Source organism: Perna viridis, chromosome 7 (assembly GCF_037379345.1).
Source record: "Perna viridis isolate PV_CMFRI_1.1 ecotype Kerala chromosome 7, ASM3737934v1, whole genome shotgun sequence".
NCBI classification, from domain to species: domain Eukaryota; kingdom Metazoa; phylum Mollusca; class Bivalvia; order Mytilida; family Mytilidae; genus Perna; species Perna viridis.
Window position 1 is genome coordinate 19,027,858 of NC_142451.1, and position 20,895 is coordinate 19,048,752.

At 32.1% G+C, this 20,895-nt stretch overlaps 1 protein-coding gene across 3 annotated transcripts; it reads right to left on the bottom strand.

Moving 5' to 3' along the window:
• Positions 1 to 1,818: 1,818 nt before the first annotated feature.
• On the bottom strand, positions 1,819 to 19,513 carry LOC148611674 (glycerol-3-phosphate dehydrogenase [NAD(+)], cytoplasmic-like). Of its 3 annotated transcripts, none has more exons than XM_088592456.1 (9): positions 19,495 to 19,513; positions 11,829 to 12,009; positions 10,854 to 10,994; positions 9,275 to 9,416; positions 7,846 to 7,958; positions 7,530 to 7,650; positions 6,708 to 6,817; positions 5,182 to 5,288; positions 1,819 to 4,226 (listed from the first exon to the last, which is right to left on the bottom strand). In XM_088592456.1, coding segments are annotated over exons 1-9 (1,014 nt in total). In that variant the 5' UTR covers positions 19,497 to 19,513; the 3' UTR covers positions 1,819 to 4,129. The 3 variants fall into 3 exon arrangements, with proteins under 3 accessions (XP_088448582.1, XP_088448580.1, XP_088448579.1); XM_088592454.1 differs by lacking the exon at positions 19,495 to 19,513 and adding an exon at positions 15,931 to 15,959; XM_088592453.1 differs by lacking the exon at positions 19,495 to 19,513 and adding an exon at positions 13,062 to 14,320.
• Between the last annotated feature and the right edge of the window lie 1,382 nt (positions 19,514 to 20,895).

The following is a 20,895-nucleotide window of genomic DNA, read 5'->3' on the forward strand; positions in this document are numbered from 1 at the left end:
GAATTGTTTAGGAATGAGGGATCAGAAACTAGCATTCTCATGTTGTGCAGCCAATAACTTGACCATAAGTTATTGGATCTTTTAAAACTTACAATTGTGCCACCAAGTGCCATATCACCAAAGGAAGGCCTGGGTTGATTTTGGAGGGCTATGACTTGAACAATTTAGGGAATACTTAGTAGCAGCTATAAAGAAGTGTTTTCCTGATGTCCAGACAATAACTTGAGTAAAAGTGAATGACTCTCTTTAATATTGTAATACAAAGTGTCATACTTGAGACAATGAAGAATTAAGGCAAAAAAGTAGCCAGAAACAAGAATTTTGGATGTCAGCTTCAGTTAAAGTTAATGGTCTCTTTGAAATTCTACCAAAAAGGACTATACTCCACAGAAGGTTGAGATTGATTTTGGAGGTTGTGACTGGAACCATTTCGAAATTAGGGTCAAATTTTATCCCGTGTCAAATGTCTAACAACAAGAAATCGAAGCTTTATCCATACTTGCCCCATCTATCCACGAGTTTACATCTGTGGTTATATCAAGCTGTAACTTGCAAAGCATTCTATTTGCAATATATGTCCGACTTTTTATCATAAAATATAACTGCAGGATAAAAAAAATACATTTACATAACAGGAAAATATCAAAATCATTTGTGCTTGTTGCAGTCAGAAATAAAGGGAAGGTCAATCCGTCTTTTGTTCAAACCTGTAGTTGTATTTTTTTTTCATTTCTTGTATTTCCACTAATAGAGTTTTTTCATGATTATATATATATTAACAATAAAAAATTTCTGTATCAAAAGTGTCAAAATGTAATTTCAAAGTTCCCTCACAAACCACTATACTATTAACCGATTATTATCAAAGAGTTTCTCTTACTTTCTATGGAAATTTTTTCACTCTTACCATTTCCGTAAATTACAAACCAACAATCGCTTTTTTTGTCGAAAGCATGATTTTGTGATATCTTAAGGATGATTTAAATAATAAAAAAAAATAAACACAAGAACAAAAATAGACATATGCAACCTACCGTAACTCCCTGGTTCTACCGTGGACAAACTCTTATATCCCTGGAATTAAAAATATAACCACAGAAGGAGGTGCATGGGGTTGGAACCCCCTTTTTCTTGAAAAAAAAAGTCACATATCCCCGTGCAGGTCCGGGTGTTAAAAGAATAGGCCTGCAGTAGCGCTAAGCTTGTCTGAATAGTGATCAGAACCCTAGCCGGGGGCTAGGGCGCTCTGCCCACAGAGCAACTGGGATGTATGCCCCAGGTGGTGGAATGGGGTACCCCTGGCGTGTTAAATGCTGGGGTTTTCAGGCTTTAATACGGAAAACCTGACCACAAACCATGGTGGTGCACAGTGTTGGGAAAGATGCCACGTTCCTCGCCCGTTAAAGAACCCTGTGGTATTCTCCCGGAGTAGGAACCATAGGGCTCCGCCACAGGAGGCTAAATTGCCCGACCCTACCCACCTCTCCCTATTTCCAGTGGCCATCAAAATTTGTCGACTCCATTGGCCTTGTGTCCCATCCTTTTTTCATTTCATCATCATTTCATGTTCATTTTATCATCAATTTCATGTTCATCGTCTGAATATAGCTGAAAGATTGCTGCTCGGACGTTAAACACCAACAAACAAACAAACATTTTCATGTGTAAAACTGACAAAAAGGGAAAAGAAGGTCCTAGCACCCATTTTTATAAGAAACCTCTGCTGGCAACCCTCCTTTTCAAAGTGTCTGGATCTGGCCCTGCTATTCTACCATATATATAGAGATAGCTGTTAACAAATAATAATAAAAACAACACTTTATTTCTGCATATCTTTATATACTGTTTCATTTGTCTAGAAAGACATAACATGCAAACATTTTTAAAATCATTTAAAAAATAACTCATCATATTTTTATCCATGCATTCAATTTGGCTGGGGAAACAGCTAATACTCCAACTTGCAGCCATGGTGAAAATGTTAATACAACATAATGTGTATATATCAAAGTTACTTGTATTAAGCACTGTATGTTGATAAATAGAAACAAAAGGCAATTCTGAAGGCCATAACTGAAATTATTATTGTAATCATAGTAGTAAATAAACAGCTCAATATAAGTAACTATAAAATACTCTATATCCCCCCTCAAAAAAAAATAAAACCATCTTTGTAACATTTTGTAGAAATGGCATACTGGCACCACTAATGTGAAAATAAGAAAATTTGAAAGATACAAGTGTTGGAAACAGGATGAAAAAAATGTGTGGCCAAATACAAAAGGTAAGTAAGTATATGATTCCAAATTAAGATTAAAGTAGTAACCTAGTTACACGAGGTATATTAACTCAGGAAAGCCCTAGAATGTCTTGTAAAAAATGATTAAAAACAAAAATAACAAAAACATAAATATAACAGACCCAACATACAACCCAACAAGGTACTACATAAGTTGATAAAATAATGTTATATTCTTGATTTTTTTCCTGGTTTAATTTTAGACACTGTTCCTATTTCCCAGACTGCAGGAACTTCACCATACCTATACAGACAGTATGTATTCAACTACTAATATATAATATTAAATAAATATGACTAAGACAACCAATGTAACTTGTGCAATGCATACATTTTTGGATACAGTTTTACACACCACCTATTAAAGCTAATAAAATGAATACAAACATAAAGTTTAAATGATTTGATTTTTATTGACTAGTAGGGAAAAAAAACCTTCATTGGGCTGAACTCAACAAATTAATGTAGTAGAGCCATGTTGAACTTATTGACTATTAATTTATGAATAAATTCTGCCAAAAATATTCATTCTGGACTTAAGTGCTAAGTGCACTACTTAACATCCACCCAAAGAAGAAATTCTATCGTACATCTTTTTCCTGAAATATTGCAAAAGTTTGCATCCATTGTATGGTACTCACAGTTATGAAATTAAAAAAAAAAAAAAACAAAAAAACCTTGACACACACACACACTGTTCATGTTCATGCAGTCAAGAGCGACAACTTCAATTATTAAAAGCCGTCAATGACAAACTTCTTTTAACAGCTACTTAACAATAAATGAAATGTTTGATTGTAACAGTACTATGAACACATCAAGTCATTAAATGCTGCAAGTAAAGACATTACACAGAAAGTATTGTTTCACAAAAAAAAATTCTTTGAATTTTAGACATGGTATAAATACTCACAAATGGGACTAGTGACCATCTTGCTTTATAGATACATGCACTTTCACAATTGGATTTCTGATCTATACTGAACACGCTTGAAGATCTTGCAGTCAGTTTCAAAAATGCTGTTAGTGTAATTTTGGTAACAAGTTTTGAAAGAACAAAGAGAGACTACTATGATATAAAAATTTCCAGATTTTACATTAAGTTGTACAACTTGTTGTGAAACTGATTGATGGATTTCAAATGGTTTTGAACAATTATAAGTATGTATTCAATACCTTCATAAATACAGATAATCACCGGATGTAAAAAATGAGTTTCTGGTACCAGTTCTTTTATAATGCAAGATTCAACTCTAATGATGATAAATCAGCCTATATACAATAGAGAATTTTAGACTTATCTGGTAAGACCATATAAAAATATGAATAGCAATAGATGAAATCATGATTTTTGAACTACCTCATTTCAAAAATATAGTGATTGGACAAAATAAAAAAAAAATATCAGCTTTCAAATCTGTACACTGACACATAAATAATAAGTTACCCCTAAATCACAGCTACTTCCCCTGATGTATTATATCCACAGACCCTCATTTCAATTTTTTTTATACTACTATTGAAACAAATTTCAAGGTAATAACATGTATTAAAGAATTCCACCCATTTTACATGACATTTCCAGAATCTGTAGGTAATCATTGCTGATAATGATGGGAGACAACCCTTAATGTACATGTGGAATACAAATTTCTGAGGCTGAATGAGTCCAAATTTTTGTGACACATGTACTGTATAATATCAGTTCAGCAACTTAAGCCCTTGAGTGATGATCCTTATCATTTAGTTCAACATAGAAGTATAAACAATTGAAGCAAGTACCTGTGCTTTACCCCAACTAATGACCCCCAACACTGTCCTGTTTTTATATTACATATGTTCAGGATGATTTTTAAGACAGTCCATAAATTTTTTAACATCTAGTTCTCCCTTGCATATTCTGTGGATTGCTGTAAACAAGGGAAACCTGAAAAATGAAAAATAAAATGATTGAAAAACAAATAAAAATTAGGATAATTGTTTGATAATCAAAATATGATCAATTGTGCTAAAAATGTCTAGATGTAACAAAAGCATTGAATTTGTCCTGGGCATGAGTTAAATCTTCAAGCAGGAATAATTCTTTTTTGGTTATTCTTTGATCATACCCTATGTACTACATAAAGATTTCATCCATAATTTAACTTTTTTTTAACATAATTTGCTAATTTTCTGATTTTACAGCAGATTTACGGCAGATTGATATTCCTATTGAGAAATTTCGGTGGGAGAAAGAGTGAGTGAAATTTAAAAAAAATTCAGTTTCACAGGTGAATTATTGAAAATTTTTATACAAGGAACTTTCAATAAACCACTGATGTCTTTATAATAAATTTACTACATCAATTCCAAACAACAGGAAATTAAAGTGACAACTCATAAAATAAAGACATCATGTGGGACGTAGAACAATATGTCATATTCATGGGAAATATACTATGCACATCAAAATCAGATATAAAAAGGAGGGATGGCAAAAGTCCATAACAAATGCCTCAATAACTTATAAAAGAATTAGGCTGAAAATTAACTTTGATATTTCAAAGAAGTAAAAAAATTGTGGAACTAAACTAAAACACTTCATACTGGATTCTGGTCAAATTAATGTACAAACTCATCCAAATACAATTTTTTTCTGTTTTTGAAAAAGCTTGTTTTTATGGAAAGAATAAGATGCTATTGGACTTCTAAATACTGTTCATGGCTCTAACCCTTCATTAATGTGTACAAAACTTAAAAAGAAATAAATGTTCAAAAAAATAAAATAATTGTTTAGATTTATCTGAGGGAAATACCACATTTCATACAATTTACAGGGGAATATCTAAACCAGTGTAAGTGTCTTTATTTTCACAAAAAACATGTTGTTTCCCTATACCTACCTATCTTCCATATTTTTGTTCTTTAACATGTAGTTGACTTCAAAGGCTGTGGGAGGTCCTTGTAATTTCTGCCCATTCAACATCTCCTTTTCTAATTCTTCTATTGTCTAAAAAAATATACTTGCTATACATATTTTGTAAAATTTTCTACAATTCTGTAGAATAATAATTTCATTATCTAAGGAGGCAATATGGGCTAACAATTCATTATTTTTTCTTTTAAGTACCAGTCTTAATAAAAATCAGACAAGAGGTAATTCATGCATGTCAAAAACCCAATGAATTCAGTTTTATTTCTTGTGCATCAACAGTTACTGATCACAAAACCAGTCTTTGTTTTTCATTTGGTTGTTGCACTTTTGAGATAAAAATTGTATAGATTGTACATGAAATTGACACTTTGCAAGAGTTATTGTTCCTGATTTGTTTTGGTTTAGTTGATTTTAGTGGGAGATAATTGTATGTTTTTTTTCCCCAAAAGTGCAGATCTGAATAAAGAAATGATTACTGTAATGTAAAAATATAGCATATGTAGACAGAAAAACCATCTTATTGCGTAGATTTTTCTACACCATGAATCACTTTACCTTTGGCACTATTTGAACTTTATATGGACTGGTACTTACATTTGTAAGTACACCACCTCTACTTGTTTTGTGCCATAATACATCTATTATTTCAAAATTGTTTTCTCAAAATCTTTATTGCATTAGGGCTATTCCAGAAATATATGTATATGGGAAAGGGTCGGGGGTAGTGGGTCAACTTTTAATTTGACCCCACCATGCATACAATTTTAATTGATTATTTTCTTCATTCTTAAGGCTAAGGCAAAAAAAAATGTCTGTTTCGGGTTTCCTGACCGACCCTAATTTTTTCTCCAAAATTAACAAAATTGGTAATTTCTGCCAATTTCCGGTATAATACAGATCATTTCCGGTAAAACCGAAAGTACGTTTAAAACCAGGTCACAATAGTGTTTGAATAGGAGACTGATTTATATCACGTAAATCCAAGTGTAAATACAATGTACTTATATTTTGTTCAAAATTATTACAAAAAATAAGTGTATTGTAATAAAAGACATGATTAATAGGTGTGTATGTAAAAAATTAAACTTTCTACTTAAAACCATACACTTTCATGACTTAAACATGATGCTGTTTTACAAATATAGGCTCAACTTTAATCGAGAAAAAATAAAATGCAAAAAAAAAAAAAAAAATGAAAATGCCTACCAACCTACCCTATTTTTGGGAGGAATGTAACCCTAAACAAACATTTTTTTTTGGCCTAACTATCTTTCTTAAATAACAACTACATATCGAATTTTAATAACAGTGCCTCCCCCTCAAAATTAATACTGGAATAGCCCTTACATGATTAATGCAAATAGTTCATTATTCCTGTTTTGTTCATAGGGCATAGCAATAATATGATTGCTTGTAAGCTCAAACAGAAGTCTATCAATACTGCCTAATCTATTAGTATTTCCCTGTGATCTATATCTTAAGATGTAAGCATACCTTTCCAGTTTTTACATAAGCTTCAGCAACTCTTCTATTTCTACCTCCATAACAAGTTGTTACTAAATCTGCCACCCCACAACTCTCTAAAAATGTTGATTGTTCAGAATCTGAAAAAAAAAAAACCCCAAAAAAACCAAAAAAAAATATTCAAATCTTTAAAAATAATATTTTTGATAAAAACTTTTGAAGCAATCAGTACGAAAAGAAAATTCTTTATCAAAAAATATATAGTAACTTAGTGACTTTTGAGTTGGCACGTACAAAATGTGGAGTGCTTCCTACTGATGAAGGATTGATGTGGTTGAAGGTCCTGAGGCAGAAATTACTGGCATTTCAGGGCAAGGACATATAACCAATCAAACAGACCCTGATTAGCACTAGTCCTGCATGCTGAGCCAGATCTTTATAGCACCAGCTCACAGTCAACAACCCCCGCCCCCACCAAGTACATCTGACTCCTTACCAACCAGTCATCACTCTAATACTGTATGCTTGGCGGAGGAGTGATTATTAGTTTTACTTTTTACTTTGCTTGGCCTGGAATCTAAAACCACACCTCCCATACATGAGGCGAGAATGCTACCCAGAGACCACTATGGCTGTTGGTTGGTGTCAATTAAATAGTCTTTCCAACATTTATATCCATTTAAGGAGAATGGACATGGTGAATATGTCAGAGACAACAACCCCACCAGGATAAAAAATATCAGCTCAAGACTCATGTATTTCTTATTTACATTTATACAGATCCTAAAAATTACAGGATAATATAAAAAACACGAGATGTATAATATTGTTTAAAAAGTAATTAACAGTTACCTTTAAAGAAGACTTCACAGAATTTGACCATTTCCATAAGTCCTAATCTAATGACAGCTGCTTTTGTATTGTCACCATAGCCTAGACCATCAGCAAAACCAGCACCAACTGCTACAATATTCTGCAAAAATATATATCTCTACATAGAATATTTTAAAATGTGACAAATATTCAATATTATACAGCATATATATATCAGAATTTATTGAGGATGCTAGGCTCTTGTGATGTAATGTAAAAAGAACCTTATTCTCAATTAGTTCATTTACAATTATTGTTTACCATTTCCACCATAACATGTTTACAATTTACCTACTTTTAAAGCACCACAAACTTCTACAGTTGTTTCATCTTCTATTACAACAATTCTGAAATAGTCTGTTTGGAACATTTCCTTCAGGATTGGACCATATTTCATATCTCTGCAACCTACAATGAATATGTTGACAAATTATTTTCAATCTAAAACTACTTGTAAGGCCACAGGTTATCATTTTCTTGGTTTAACAGATTTTTGATGGGTTGAAACCTGGTCAGTCAGTCGGTCAGGAAAAAATAAAATAGGAACCAGAAATACATATCTACTATTTATATTTAAAAAAAAAAAACAACATCTATCTTATTTTCAAAGATTCCATTAACTTACCTGACATAGTTTAGAAGGGGAATTATAATCTATAGTATGTAAGTGAAAAGTTGATATCGAAAAAAAAAAACCTACAAAGTACAGGAAGAATTCAGGGACAGAAAATTGAGTATGCAGATGGATTTCATAAAAATGAAAAAAAAATAAAAAATAAACCGAACAAATTTTTTTTAAACATCTGTCTTCTATTTTCAAATTACAATTACACTGAAATATACATGTAACATAACCTTTTTAAAACTTAAAAAAATAATAAGTTGACTAATGGTTTTTAAAGCTAAAAAATACATTAAAAACTAGTAATTTGTAATTGTGTAATTGGAAGATAATGAAACTTAACTCTTTTTCTCTACAATTTCCCTCCCTTCAAAATTTTCCAGTGATTTAAAAATTGTTTTTAAAATTTCAAAAATTATTGAGGGTGGAATGGTCATTACAAAAAAAAACAAATTAAGTTGAACTGAATTTTCATAATTCTTGATTATTTCCACACAAATATTCATAGCTTCGATTTTCCCGCCAATAGTCTCCCCTTTATTTATCTACTTCCTGTTTACATTCTTTTGGATTAAAGGTATTTTGATTCAATCATCTCTAGCCAGTGTAACTTCTTTCCCAAACTATTGAAGTTGTGAAATCTATGCAGCCATTTTGTTCGATTTTCTCATTGACCTATTGAATGAACATAACTAGAAGCAGGCATTGTCTGCAACTTTATTTAAAAAAAATAGATGTTACTATTTTGTATGTGCCATTTTCTTAAAAGTCTGTGGTGGAAAAAATAACTGAAATTTCAATTTTATTATTTTCTCCTAGCTGGAAAAATTGGGCTGGTAGATCCGTAAACCAACAATTTATAAAACGGAGTCCTAAATGTGTAATAGTGATAAACCCATACATGCAGAAAACATATTAAGCATTTTCTTTTTCCCAAAATAAAAATGTTACTAGCACTTATAGTTTACAGTTTTTACTGGTCACTTCATTTTTACTATTAGAAAAATGCAATTTCTTTCCAACTTTTACTCTGTTTTTATTTTAATTTAATGACAATAACGGAACAGACAGACACACTTCAAGGATGAGTAATCCATGTTACCTATTGTGGCTTCACAGTAGTTTTCTTGCGCTACCTCATTAGCAATATTAGCTCCCATTAATGCTGCACATGGTATTCCTAGCACATCTCTGATTACTGTAGAAATAAGAAGAATGCCACCACCTTCAGCAACATCAAAACCCTGAAATCATGTATAAAGTTGCAGAAAAAGAAGAATAAGGCTAATTACAATATTTTTTTGTTACTTAAGAACTTTTAAGAAGATCTACTGAATATTGGAAATGACCAATTAGTTGATAAAAAAAAACAAAAACAAACAAACAAAACAAATAAACCCAAAAAACAATAAAGCAAAGCACACAAATGGATTCCTGGAAAATGCATTAGCACATGAAAACAGCAAAATTAGCCAATATAGGGTAAATATCACAAAAGCTTCTCAGCAAAATTTTGTTTGTTAATGTTATCACAATACACAAGTTTTTGTATGAACATCTTAAATAAAACACAGATCAATCACTTTTTATTTTTATCAATGTTTGTTTAAATTATGACTAATTAACACACAGTTGATAGATTACTATAGTAAGAGATGATAGAGGACTTCGAGTGAAAAATGTAGTTAAACCTGTCAACAGTGACTTTTCAAGGACCATTGGTTAAAAGGTCACTATAGCAAGGAGTCTTTATACAGAGGTAATCAAGACTTTCAAAACAAAATATATTTGTACCAGTGTAGAGTATTGAAAACGGGTTGTGTCATCATACATATTTAATTTTTATATGCTTTTGTATTTGTTACATTTCCCATATTCTTTCTTTTTTTTTCATTTTATAATGTAGTTTTAATAACATTAATGTATAAATAAGCAATTTAATTATTCAAAAATTAATATTACCAATAACATTTACATATATTGTATTAGATTATCTCTTTGTCAAAAAAATGCTTTTTCTGTTAAAATTCTTGAATAAAATTTATCTTTACTCTAAAATAATTTATCTCAAGGCATTGATCTCAAGAGTCATGTAACACCTTGAGTTTTCAAATTTGTAAATTCTGAATCTATGGTTTCCCGATGGCAAATAATTCTGCAACTTTCAATGTAGGCTTCCTGTTGTCTAAAAGTTATACCTTCCACTTTCTGGTTAAGATCCAATGCTTTTCCATTCGGAGAAGCCATTTTTCTCAGTAGATTTTCTTTAGCAATTATATAAACAGTATTTACCTCATGAAAGAAGATTATTTTTTACTCAGTTTTTAGATTAGTTAATTGAAGAATTTGCGCATTGTTTCATTGACTGCCGTGAATCCCATTTCATATGAAATCTCTCTTTGAATGAGATCGAAGAATGTCAACTTCCAGTTTCTTCTGAGTAATGAAAGTCATTCTACACATGGATTTGTGTTTTGGGGGATGGGTTTTCTATGGTTGTCAGTTGCATTTTACAGGTTGTCGCTATATACAGGTAAAATGCATGGGAAATTTGTTGGGAGGGATAAAAAAGGTTGTTACAGACAGGTCATTCTAGGGAGGGGTCACTAGTACAGGTTTTACTGAACAAGTCATTACTCCAATGGTATCTATATATGTCAGTTCTCCTTTACTAATCATACCTTTATAAGTGAGACTGCTATAGCACCATCATTTACTTTGCCTTTCAGCTGTTCACAAATCTTTCTAACAAACTGATGTGGCATTACAAATATAAGTATATCAGCACCTGCAGCAGATTCAGCAACATCTGGTATCGCGATCTGAAAAGAATGGAGGGTATTTTTATCATTAAAACAAAAAAAAAAGAAAAAAAAAAAAGAATTTCATGACTGAACTGAGAATATGACATTTTATATGAATGTCATCTTGTCAGAGAAAATAATGTTCCTTAATCCTAAAGTGCCAAAAAAATTAATAACAAATTAAATTTCATTATCAAATGATGCTATGTGTTGTGACGTTTTGGCAGGAGAATGATAGAGAGGGAAGTTACCAAAATAATTTTTATAGTATGAATTATTTAATTTTATTTAAACAGGGAACATTTGATCAATCACTGCTATCTGCTGTATATACTAATGTTTCCAAATCATTTATTTTCAATGTAATTTGATTAAAATGTGACTCTACCAAAAGACTTCAAAGCCTTTTCAATAAATATATCATATTTAATAACCCTTCTAAAATATACATTCTAGTTATTGGCACACAAAAAGAACTATATATTTATCCTTGATTTAAAACTACATGATTAATTAGGCAGTGATCTCAAATAAATATTAGGTTTCAAGTAATTTTATAAAATGAAGTGTTAATTTTTTGTATTTAAAAGTGTATTTGCTGATTAGTTAAAAAGACACCAACCTCTATATCATCAATCATGACTAAAATATTACAATATACCACTTTGACAAAATGTGTTTCATGTTAAACCTTTAAATCATAACTTGATAGTATTATGCACATCTAAACATTAAAATTAAAAACTTCTAAGTATACAACTAAACAGTTGTCATGTTTGAGGCAATGATTGTCTTTGGTACTGAAGCAGGCTTAAAGATGGCAAAATAAAAAATTCCAAGCTTTATACTAACCACATTCTCTGGTAGTTTATGACCAGGCAGATATTTCACATTTTCGTGATCTTGGTTAATTATCTCTGTTAACTTTCTTCCATTTACATTTTCCTCAAAAACCCACATTTTAACCTCCTTTTCAAACTTGTCAGGCTTTTCGACAACATTATTACCAACAATCTTTGCAATGGCAGATCCCCTACAAAAAGAATTCATACCTCCAACACAGGCAAACATACACGTAGTATTTAAAGTTTAACAACAGTAGGAAAATCACTGTGGAAATAGGCCTGATTAATAGCGAGCACTACAAATTGATGTGAGCCCTATAGTTATTACATGTACATTGTATTTCCATTAACATGCTTAAAAGGTTTCCCAAAATACTAACAAAAAAGACATGTCCTGAAAGTCACAAAAAGTGAAAAGTGACTATGGTGAAAATTCAACATGTCTCTTAACAAAACAGATAAATGTAATGTTAAAGATTATTTTTCGATCAAAGTAAGTTCAACTTTTATAATAGTCTTGCATCCTTTCTATTTTTTTCCCCAGAAAAGCATTCATTATTTTATGGGAATTTATGTTGTCTTTAGTGTCAAAAATTGTTCACATCATAGGTTATGCATAATATATACCTGACATCTGTGAAGAACTGTTATATAGTCCAAAAAAATTGTAAATCTGGCATCAATTTCACAAAAAAATGTAAGTGTGAAATTGATCCTTAATTATGACATCAAAATGCATTTCTAAGTTGTGATGTCATTACTTTTGATCAACTTTACACTTACGACTTTTTGTGAAATCAATGCAAGACCAGCTAAACCAAACAGGATGTTGCTGGAGCTCCTCATAAGGATAACATGTTACTTAAAGTATGGTGAAGGTCACAGTGCTCATTTATGTGGCAATACCTACTCAATATTAACCTTCCTTAAAATGATCTGGGCCAGTTACATTATTGTAAAGATCTTCATGTACAAACCAATGGCCATCTCTTGTCTTGTTAAAATGCAGTTGCATGTTCAAACATGCAATCAATAAGTGGGCACTGATAAATTAAAGATAAATAAATAAGATATTAAATGATTTATCATTTAGCGCTACTTTTTATACAGATAAAGGAAAAAAGATAAGATGGGGGCAAAGTCCATCAAAAAGTATCTTTTCAACCAAACATGCAGGGAATACTGGCCTTTCAGGAGTAGGCCATGCTCTTCAACAGAAAATTTTGAAAATGCAACTTACCAATTGCCAGATCCTACAACGCATACTCTTTTCTTATCGGACATTATGAAGCGTGTTTACTTTATAACTTCATATAAGATGTACCGGTGAGTTAAAATTCTTCACGCTGCTAAGATAAATATCCTTCACCTTGATACATGATGTTAAACTCTCTCTGATTGGTTCAAACCAAGACAATCCCTCTTTGAAAAGGAGACGGTGAAAACCGAAATGGTCCGAATGAGTATTCCCGCTACTTTTTAAGATAAATAAATACATGAAATCAACAAGTTCAATAATATTTTGAGTCGGCATATAATACAATAAGGAACATAAGCTCTGGTGAGCTACTATGTAAAATAGCCCCCGGTCTGTTTGACATGACGCATAACTATTTGGGAGTACTTCTAACACAAAAAGCTAAAACTGAAGGACAAAAGCCATATGCATGTACGAAATATTAAAGAGGGGCAAATTTCATGGTCTTTTACTTTTATATGGTTCGAAAAATAGTATTTTACCAGTTTATATATGTTACAAAGAATACATTTGAAATTTTGCAAAAATTTTATTGAATCTTAAATCTTCTACGCCTTTGCAAGAATTTAGATATAGCAAGGATATTTAACTCATTGGCTTCCGTGAACTTTGCATGGTGATTTCCCTATAAGGAACCGACCATTTTTATACTGAAAAGGGGGAGGGGGGCTGGGATTAAAAAAAATATTATCTAAATTTTAGCAGCCCTCCATCACTTAACAATGTAGATTTTCAAATAGCATTTTAAACTCCGGTTTCTGCTGAAAAAGAAAATAATTATTTAAGCGCTGGTGCGAAAATTCTAACCCAAAACAAAATCCCAGTCCCATCGGAAGAAAATGGCCCATGTCTAATTGTTTATTGGTGTTAAACAAAGAATGCTTCTTTCTAGTCAAACCGATTGCTGTTTTTAATCGATGTCACTTAAAAACTAATGTTGAATATTTATATGAGGCAAATGTAAACTTTGGCAGATCAAAAAGAGATGGGGGTTCCCTTTTCAATATGCAAAATTTATGAAAAAAAACGTATTTTTCACGATGCAAATGCATAGAATGCAGGATTTCCGTGACGTCATTTTTTCAAGAGCTTATGGGGGCATTGAGCGGCCCGCCGACCCACTGCAACTTGGCAACCTTGGTGAACACCCCCTTTAAGTGATTCTCCAGATCCGCCACTGAAGTGGTTACAGAGTATTAAGTAACAGTCCGCCTAAGAATCATGCAATTTTCACTGAAAGTGATTTATTGGTGTCAGATATTTTATCCAAATTGACTTTAAATCAGTAAATAAGTCATATAAGAAAAACAATAAATAAAATGAAAAAATGAAAAATGTTTTCACCGTTACCATAGCAACAACCACTCCTTAGCAACCACTAATTTAGGGCCTAATGATCACAAAAATGTCACAATTTGAATGTATTTTTGTATATCTAATGGTAGAAATTTACCAAACTAAATAATTATATTAATAAAGTGTATCTTATGGAAAAAAATTTACAATAAAGTACAAAGCAATCTGATTGGTTTAGATCTGGTTACCATAGCAACCAAAATTCTTAATTTTTGACAATTGGAAATATTCAAAAATAGGCTATGTTCAGACCCGTTTTGCTAACAAGAGGAAGAAGATATTATCCAAATAAATGCATGGATGTGTAGTAGATGCTCTCCGCTGAAACATATCAAAAATAAAAATAAGTAGCATGTCTTTGTTTTTTGCTCATTTGGACCTTAAATCACCCCCATAAAGACTTTTCATACAAACTTTGTCCAGACCATAACTTTTTTGTCTTTTGACCTAGACTTCTAATATTTGGTATGTTATTATATCCTCTCGGGGCAGTGTCACGTACCGGAGTGGTTGACCTTTGACCTCGACCTTTAACCTCAAGGTCAAATAACATACAAATTTGGCAAAATATGATACACAATTTTATCTGTGCCATTACCTTTTGGTCTTTTTACTTAGATATCTGTCCTGTTTGACATTTAAGTAAATCACATCAAGTTAGAGTGTAATGTTCTAGATTAGATGACTTCTGACCTTGGCCTTTGACTCCAAGGTCAAATGACATACAAAATTTTGGCCAAATATACAAAATTTTGTCCGGGCTATAATTTTCTTTTGTCTTTTTACTTAGACATCTGATATTTGGTATGGGATTATGTTTTCTCAAGGCGAGGCGCCTCGTACTAGATTGGTTGACATTTGAACTTGACCTTTAACCTCATGGTCAAATACAAGTAACATATAAACTTTTGACTTGCTTTATTTCCATTAACTGATCTTATATGGTTTTAGAGAAGATTTTCAAAAATGTATATGTGTTATTTGTCTCTGTACTAAATGTGTAGTTTATTAGAATATTAAGATTGTTGTTACGTGTGAGCGGCGACATATCAATTAATGGGGAGCAAATGAGAAAACTAGCTTTAATAAGGTTGGATTCCACATTATTTCAGTTTATATTTATAATGTTTGTGTTAGCACTGTGATTTCTGAAAGTTGTGTTGGACTATCCTGTTGGAAATGACCCAATCTGCTATTTGTTCAAATAAGAGTAACAGTAGTGTGATCACCATCTGCTTGTCTAGTGGCCTTCTTCTTTGCTTGTCTTCAACTCAGTCGCTGCATGCAACAGGGAATTTTACACAAGGATTATACATTCTGTTCTTCAGAATCCTCGTTTTATATTCAATATTTATGCTATCACAACAACACAACAATGAAAGCTACTTAAGATATATTCTGATCCGTTGATCAGAAACGCCATCTAATCCTATTTTTGAAGATTACAAATTCGGTCCATATCAAATAATAATAATGATAAAAATAAACTACTTACATGTATAAGGACATCTTATTTAATTCTTCGGTGCTCTGGTGACAGTTTATACCTCATTACATTTTTCTTCCCCTGTTTACCACTAGACAAGCAGATGATGCTCACACTACTGATGCAGCAACTTTGGATAATTCAAATTGGAAAAAAGAGAAAAAAAAAGACAATTTTAGATACCAGAACTACTCAGATGGCTTGCCACCGTGTTAAAAGAAGCACTTCTCGGTTAGAACTGCGACTTCCAAAAGTCAGAACTAATTACAAGTATCTGAATTTAGTAGTCCTTTTAGATGCGGTGTTAACCGTATTTGCACATGACTTTTTTTTAATTTTAATGCTTCAGAGTTTTAACTTTTCTTTTAGATCCTACATCCAATATGTGTATAGAAACACTTTGAAATTTGTTTTCTGTTTTGTTTATTTCCAAATGATGGACTTTGATAGAGCTCTAATCCAAGTACATTTATTATTCGAGGAGGAAACTTTGAAACCTTGTATAAAATATATATAAATATCATTTGTAGCTATTTTACCGGCATATTCTTTTCTTTTTTTCTAATGAACCCATATTTAATTAAAACAGCCACGAAAACATGCAGTAAAAATATTTTAAAAAACTACCACTAGTTTTCCTTAGGTTATCTCCCATATAAAAATACTTTCAATTTCATATATTTCCAATAACTTCCATGTACAAACATAATGCTAGGATTTGAGATTAATTTGCAGGTGGTTTAATTTTTGACATTACTTTAATTTGGAAAGTTACACCTTCCTCCGAATGATGCGAAGCGAATGATATTTTTTATTTACAATAAGTTAGGAAGTTCTCCCTTTCATCATCGCTTTCGTATCCATGCCCACATAAGCTCTTGTAAATCCCATATTGCTTATATTTGCGATTTAATTTTCTTATCTTATTGCCGAATAAAGTGTTAAGATAATAATGCAGACGACATTGGAAGAATCACCTTATTTAAGGGAAGTTACACATTACGGACGACAACGTAAAATTTTCTTACATAAAAGGAAAAAAACTAAACAAACAAGCAAACAAACAAACAAACAAAACAAACAAGAAAAAACAAACAAACGGAAAAAACACCCAAGACTTCAGAAAAAAAAACAATAGAAAGAAACCATAAAACATACGCAAAATCGAAATCAAAACCATACATGATACGCTCCCGCAGGGAGCGTTTATTGTTGTATTATCAACTTGGTTCTGTATACTTTTGATAAGAAAAAGCATCAATGCCAGCACTCCACAGTATTGTAGAACTGCCTAATTTTGGTCTTGTAATCTGATGCTTTGTAACGTTTATCACGTCAAGAAATTGTCAAGCATCTGTAAATCTATATATCTAGAAATAGCTCAAGCCAAGGCCTTCAGGATACAGTAAATATTTTCTGGAAAAAAATTGCCCACAGCAAATAGGGTTACCATAGAAACCATGCAAAATATGCGAAAATTTGCACAAAAGTTCATAAAATCAGGTTTAAAAATATCAAATTTCCCGCAAAATATCTTACATTTTTATTTCATCCCCTAAAACTGTTCAAACTTTTCCCTTCGAAAACCCCTTCCTCATATGGGCATCGCCGGTTAGATTTTGAGCTATTTCACTTTGTAATCCACTTATCAAATTTAGCATGGTAAAAAAATGACTTACTTTCACTTTCACAATGAAGTCAAATTGTCATTAAGAAAAAGCCTCTTCAACATTGAAAATATATAGAACATTGCAAAATACTTTTTAAAGTCCCATGTTTTCAGAAAATGTTTTATCAACAATAGATTCTTTATTTTTAATCACTATAGCAACCACCGGTTTCCATTTATATAATTTTTCATCCCTAGCCAAAAGTGCGAAACTAAACTAAACTGTGGAGTGCTGCCAATATCCGGTTTGTGCCTGCAATTTCAGGAGCTGAAAAACAGCATAATGGCAGCTTAATTTTCGAATACTTGCGTATGTGCGATTGAGCGCCAAACCAGTCTCGGAAAATATTTGCTAGTTTCGATAATTAAATACAAATCGAATCAGTTTTCCAAGATAGGGTTGGCCTTATAGTCTGCAGTATGGCTTCCGGATGTTTACGAAAATTACGTCATCGATATTACCCATAATTCTCGGGTCATAAAAATTGCGAAACGAAGACGAACCAAAACGAAACGAAAATAATCGATAAAAAAAGAATTGAAACAAAACTATTCGATAAAATGAATCAAATCGTAATAAAAACATAAATTATGCTAAATGAAACAGAATGCAGCGAAACTAAATACAATAAAAGAAATCTTTTAAGACGTTTCGCAAATTTTAAGAACCATAATGTTAACCAGTGCCGGACAATCCGACCCAAAGACGTTTCGGACCACGAAAACCAATAATAATTTATGAATGCCGGACATTTCGGTCAATAGACATATCAGACCAATGCAATAAGTATAATGCTTTAGGGCAAATATATATCATTACAAAATTTATCATATTTTTGAAGGTATAACATATCAAATAAGAGCTGACAAACAATATGTTTTTATTAATGTTTCTTCGGGAGCGTTAAAAGGTTTTACCTTCATCATATTAAGATGACTTAATGTTAAGTAATTGCAAAAATAACGCACTGATAAAATCAAGGCAACAGTCAAAAGGATATAGTTCTAATAACAAATGGCAATATCACAATATCAGGGTAAAAACCGTAAAGTTGGCTTGGTACAGGCATTTCCAAAAGGCGGGTTAAACTAGGTTTTATAGCTTTGAAATAAGTCTTGTACTTTGTGGGGAACACGCACCAAGTTTAAGATGAAATAATAGCATGCGCCGCTAAAGCGGTGTTAGCTCTACGGTTATGTCATGTACTTTCTAAATTTCCCTTAAGATCCCCTAATATACTAACGACAAAAAAGACATGTCCCGGAAGTAACAAAAAGTGACTGTCCTTACGGAGAAAATTCATCATTTCCTTCAATCAAACAAATAAAAAAATATAGGTTAAGATTACGTTTCAGTAAAAATAAATTAACATTTCTGAGAGTTTTCAAGTCCTTTTTTTCTATTTCTTTTTACTTATTTAAAGAAGTGAATGTTATGTTTATAAAAACTTCGGGTAACACGTAGATGTGTACGTACGTGTATCTCCGCTGTTCGACTGTTGCTGTTGTCAAGAACCTAACCCGCCTTGAAAAAAAATACAACTCCGATTGTATCATCAAAATCGAAGCATAGCTTTTCTAAGATATGAAAGGCAATCATTTTCTTGTTTGGAATTTGCAGCTGTCGTCTCCATTTTGTTTACCTATCGGCAAACCTCGGGTGACTCCGCTACTATACCTCAATCCCTCGGATGTGATACGGGATTTGATATGTGTCTACGCGCTACATTTATTCGCCGGAAGTTGACCGTGTCACCTATGACCATTAGCAATATGGCTCGCTTGACCTAGCCATAGGGTGTACAATACGCTCTATCAATAAGACGTACATATCCGTAAAAATAGAATTAAAAAAGTTAAGTTAATTATCTTAGAAAACGACATGTTTATATTTATAAGCACACATTTTCCTATTTCAAATCCATGTTATGGGCGCATCCATCTTTAAATGAACATTAAGTACTTCTACATAGAAGTTTTCCGAAAGTAGTTCCAATGGCAGCTGACGTAATACAGACGAGGTATGAGGAGGGTGTGGACTCGGCCGCAGTTGCGACGAGTCTTTGTTTACGTCACATGATAGGTGTAAAATATTCCCACAATCGGTGGAGAACTGTAATATTTCCGGTATCTGTACAGATTGATCTGACAGGCCAAAACTGAAATGGATGTTTGCTAGAGATGCCCTTAACGGATAAAAAATGTACAGTATTGCGAAGTGCTATAAAGTTATTGACCGTTTTTAAAGCGGAAAGGGGGTATGGGGTTGGAATTTTGGAAAAAAATGTTCAAGTTATTAATTTATTAAAAAAACTCCCCCATTAATGAACAAGACAGATTTTCAAATAAATAGAAATATTGATTTTGCTTGCTGCTTAAATATAGATAAAAATATTGCTCTTGCGAAGCAAAAATTTTCATCCGGGTTGACCTCCTCTATGTAATGTCCTTTATTATTTTTACGAGTCTCGCACTGATGGTACGCGTATGGTAAAGCTCACGGTGCTCGCTGATTTTGGCAATGCCTACCCCATATTAATATATTAGTAAATACTACCAAAAAAAATGAAATGTGTTTCATATAAACAGAATATTTTTAATAAGATATTGATATTGAAAATAAAACTTTTTTGGGAGCGTATGAAATGTATTTTCTTACCTTTGCCCAAAAGCTTGTCTCTAAGGCAGCGGTGGCGTGTGCTAGCTTTGCCATATATTAACAACTGATAAATATGTACACAATACACAGAGAAAACTGGGATAGATATATTGCACAAGAAAGGGAAATTTACATTTTAAAAATCAAAATCGTTCCGGTTATCATATATTCTGGTGACTACTGTCCTGAAATTCGAGGTGAAGACCTAAAAATTACGTAAAGGAAGCTGTGCCAGTAGACTCTTAAATTTTTAGTTCTGGTGGATAAATAAACGGAAGCCGTTCTCCCAATTTAGGATTATTGATAGAGAGAACATCATCAATGTATCAGGATCTAGCCTCTTTAACCTTTTTTTCCTTTCACAAAATTTTGAAGGAAATCCTATTCATAAGAATTAAGAAAAGATCGGCTAGGAGAGGGGCACAATTAGTGCCCATTTTTAAAATATCAACAAAGGTACTCGAAAAAGAATTATGATAAAAGTCAACGAAAACAAATAAATTAATCAAACGATAAGAAAATAAATATGCTTACAAAGTACAGACACTGCAAAAAATACTTATTGCATGCAAATGGGTATGTAAGGGAGTTTACTAAAATAATATGAATGACATTGTTTTTTTTCTTACAAATAAAAGAGAATATT

Coding starts and splice junctions, on each gene's coding strand:
- LOC148611674 (XM_088592453.1), bottom strand. CDS start 13,105: ATGTCCGATAAGAAAAGAGTATGCGTTGTAGGATCTGGCAATTG. Junction 7,651..7,845: donor AAGTTTGTGGTGCTTTAAAA/GTAGGTAAATTG, acceptor ATATTTTTGCAG/AATATTGTAGCAGTTGGTGC. Junction 5,289..6,707: donor CTTATGTAAAAACTGGAAAG/GTATGCTTACAT, acceptor ATATTTTTTTAG/ACAATAGAAGAATTAGAAAA.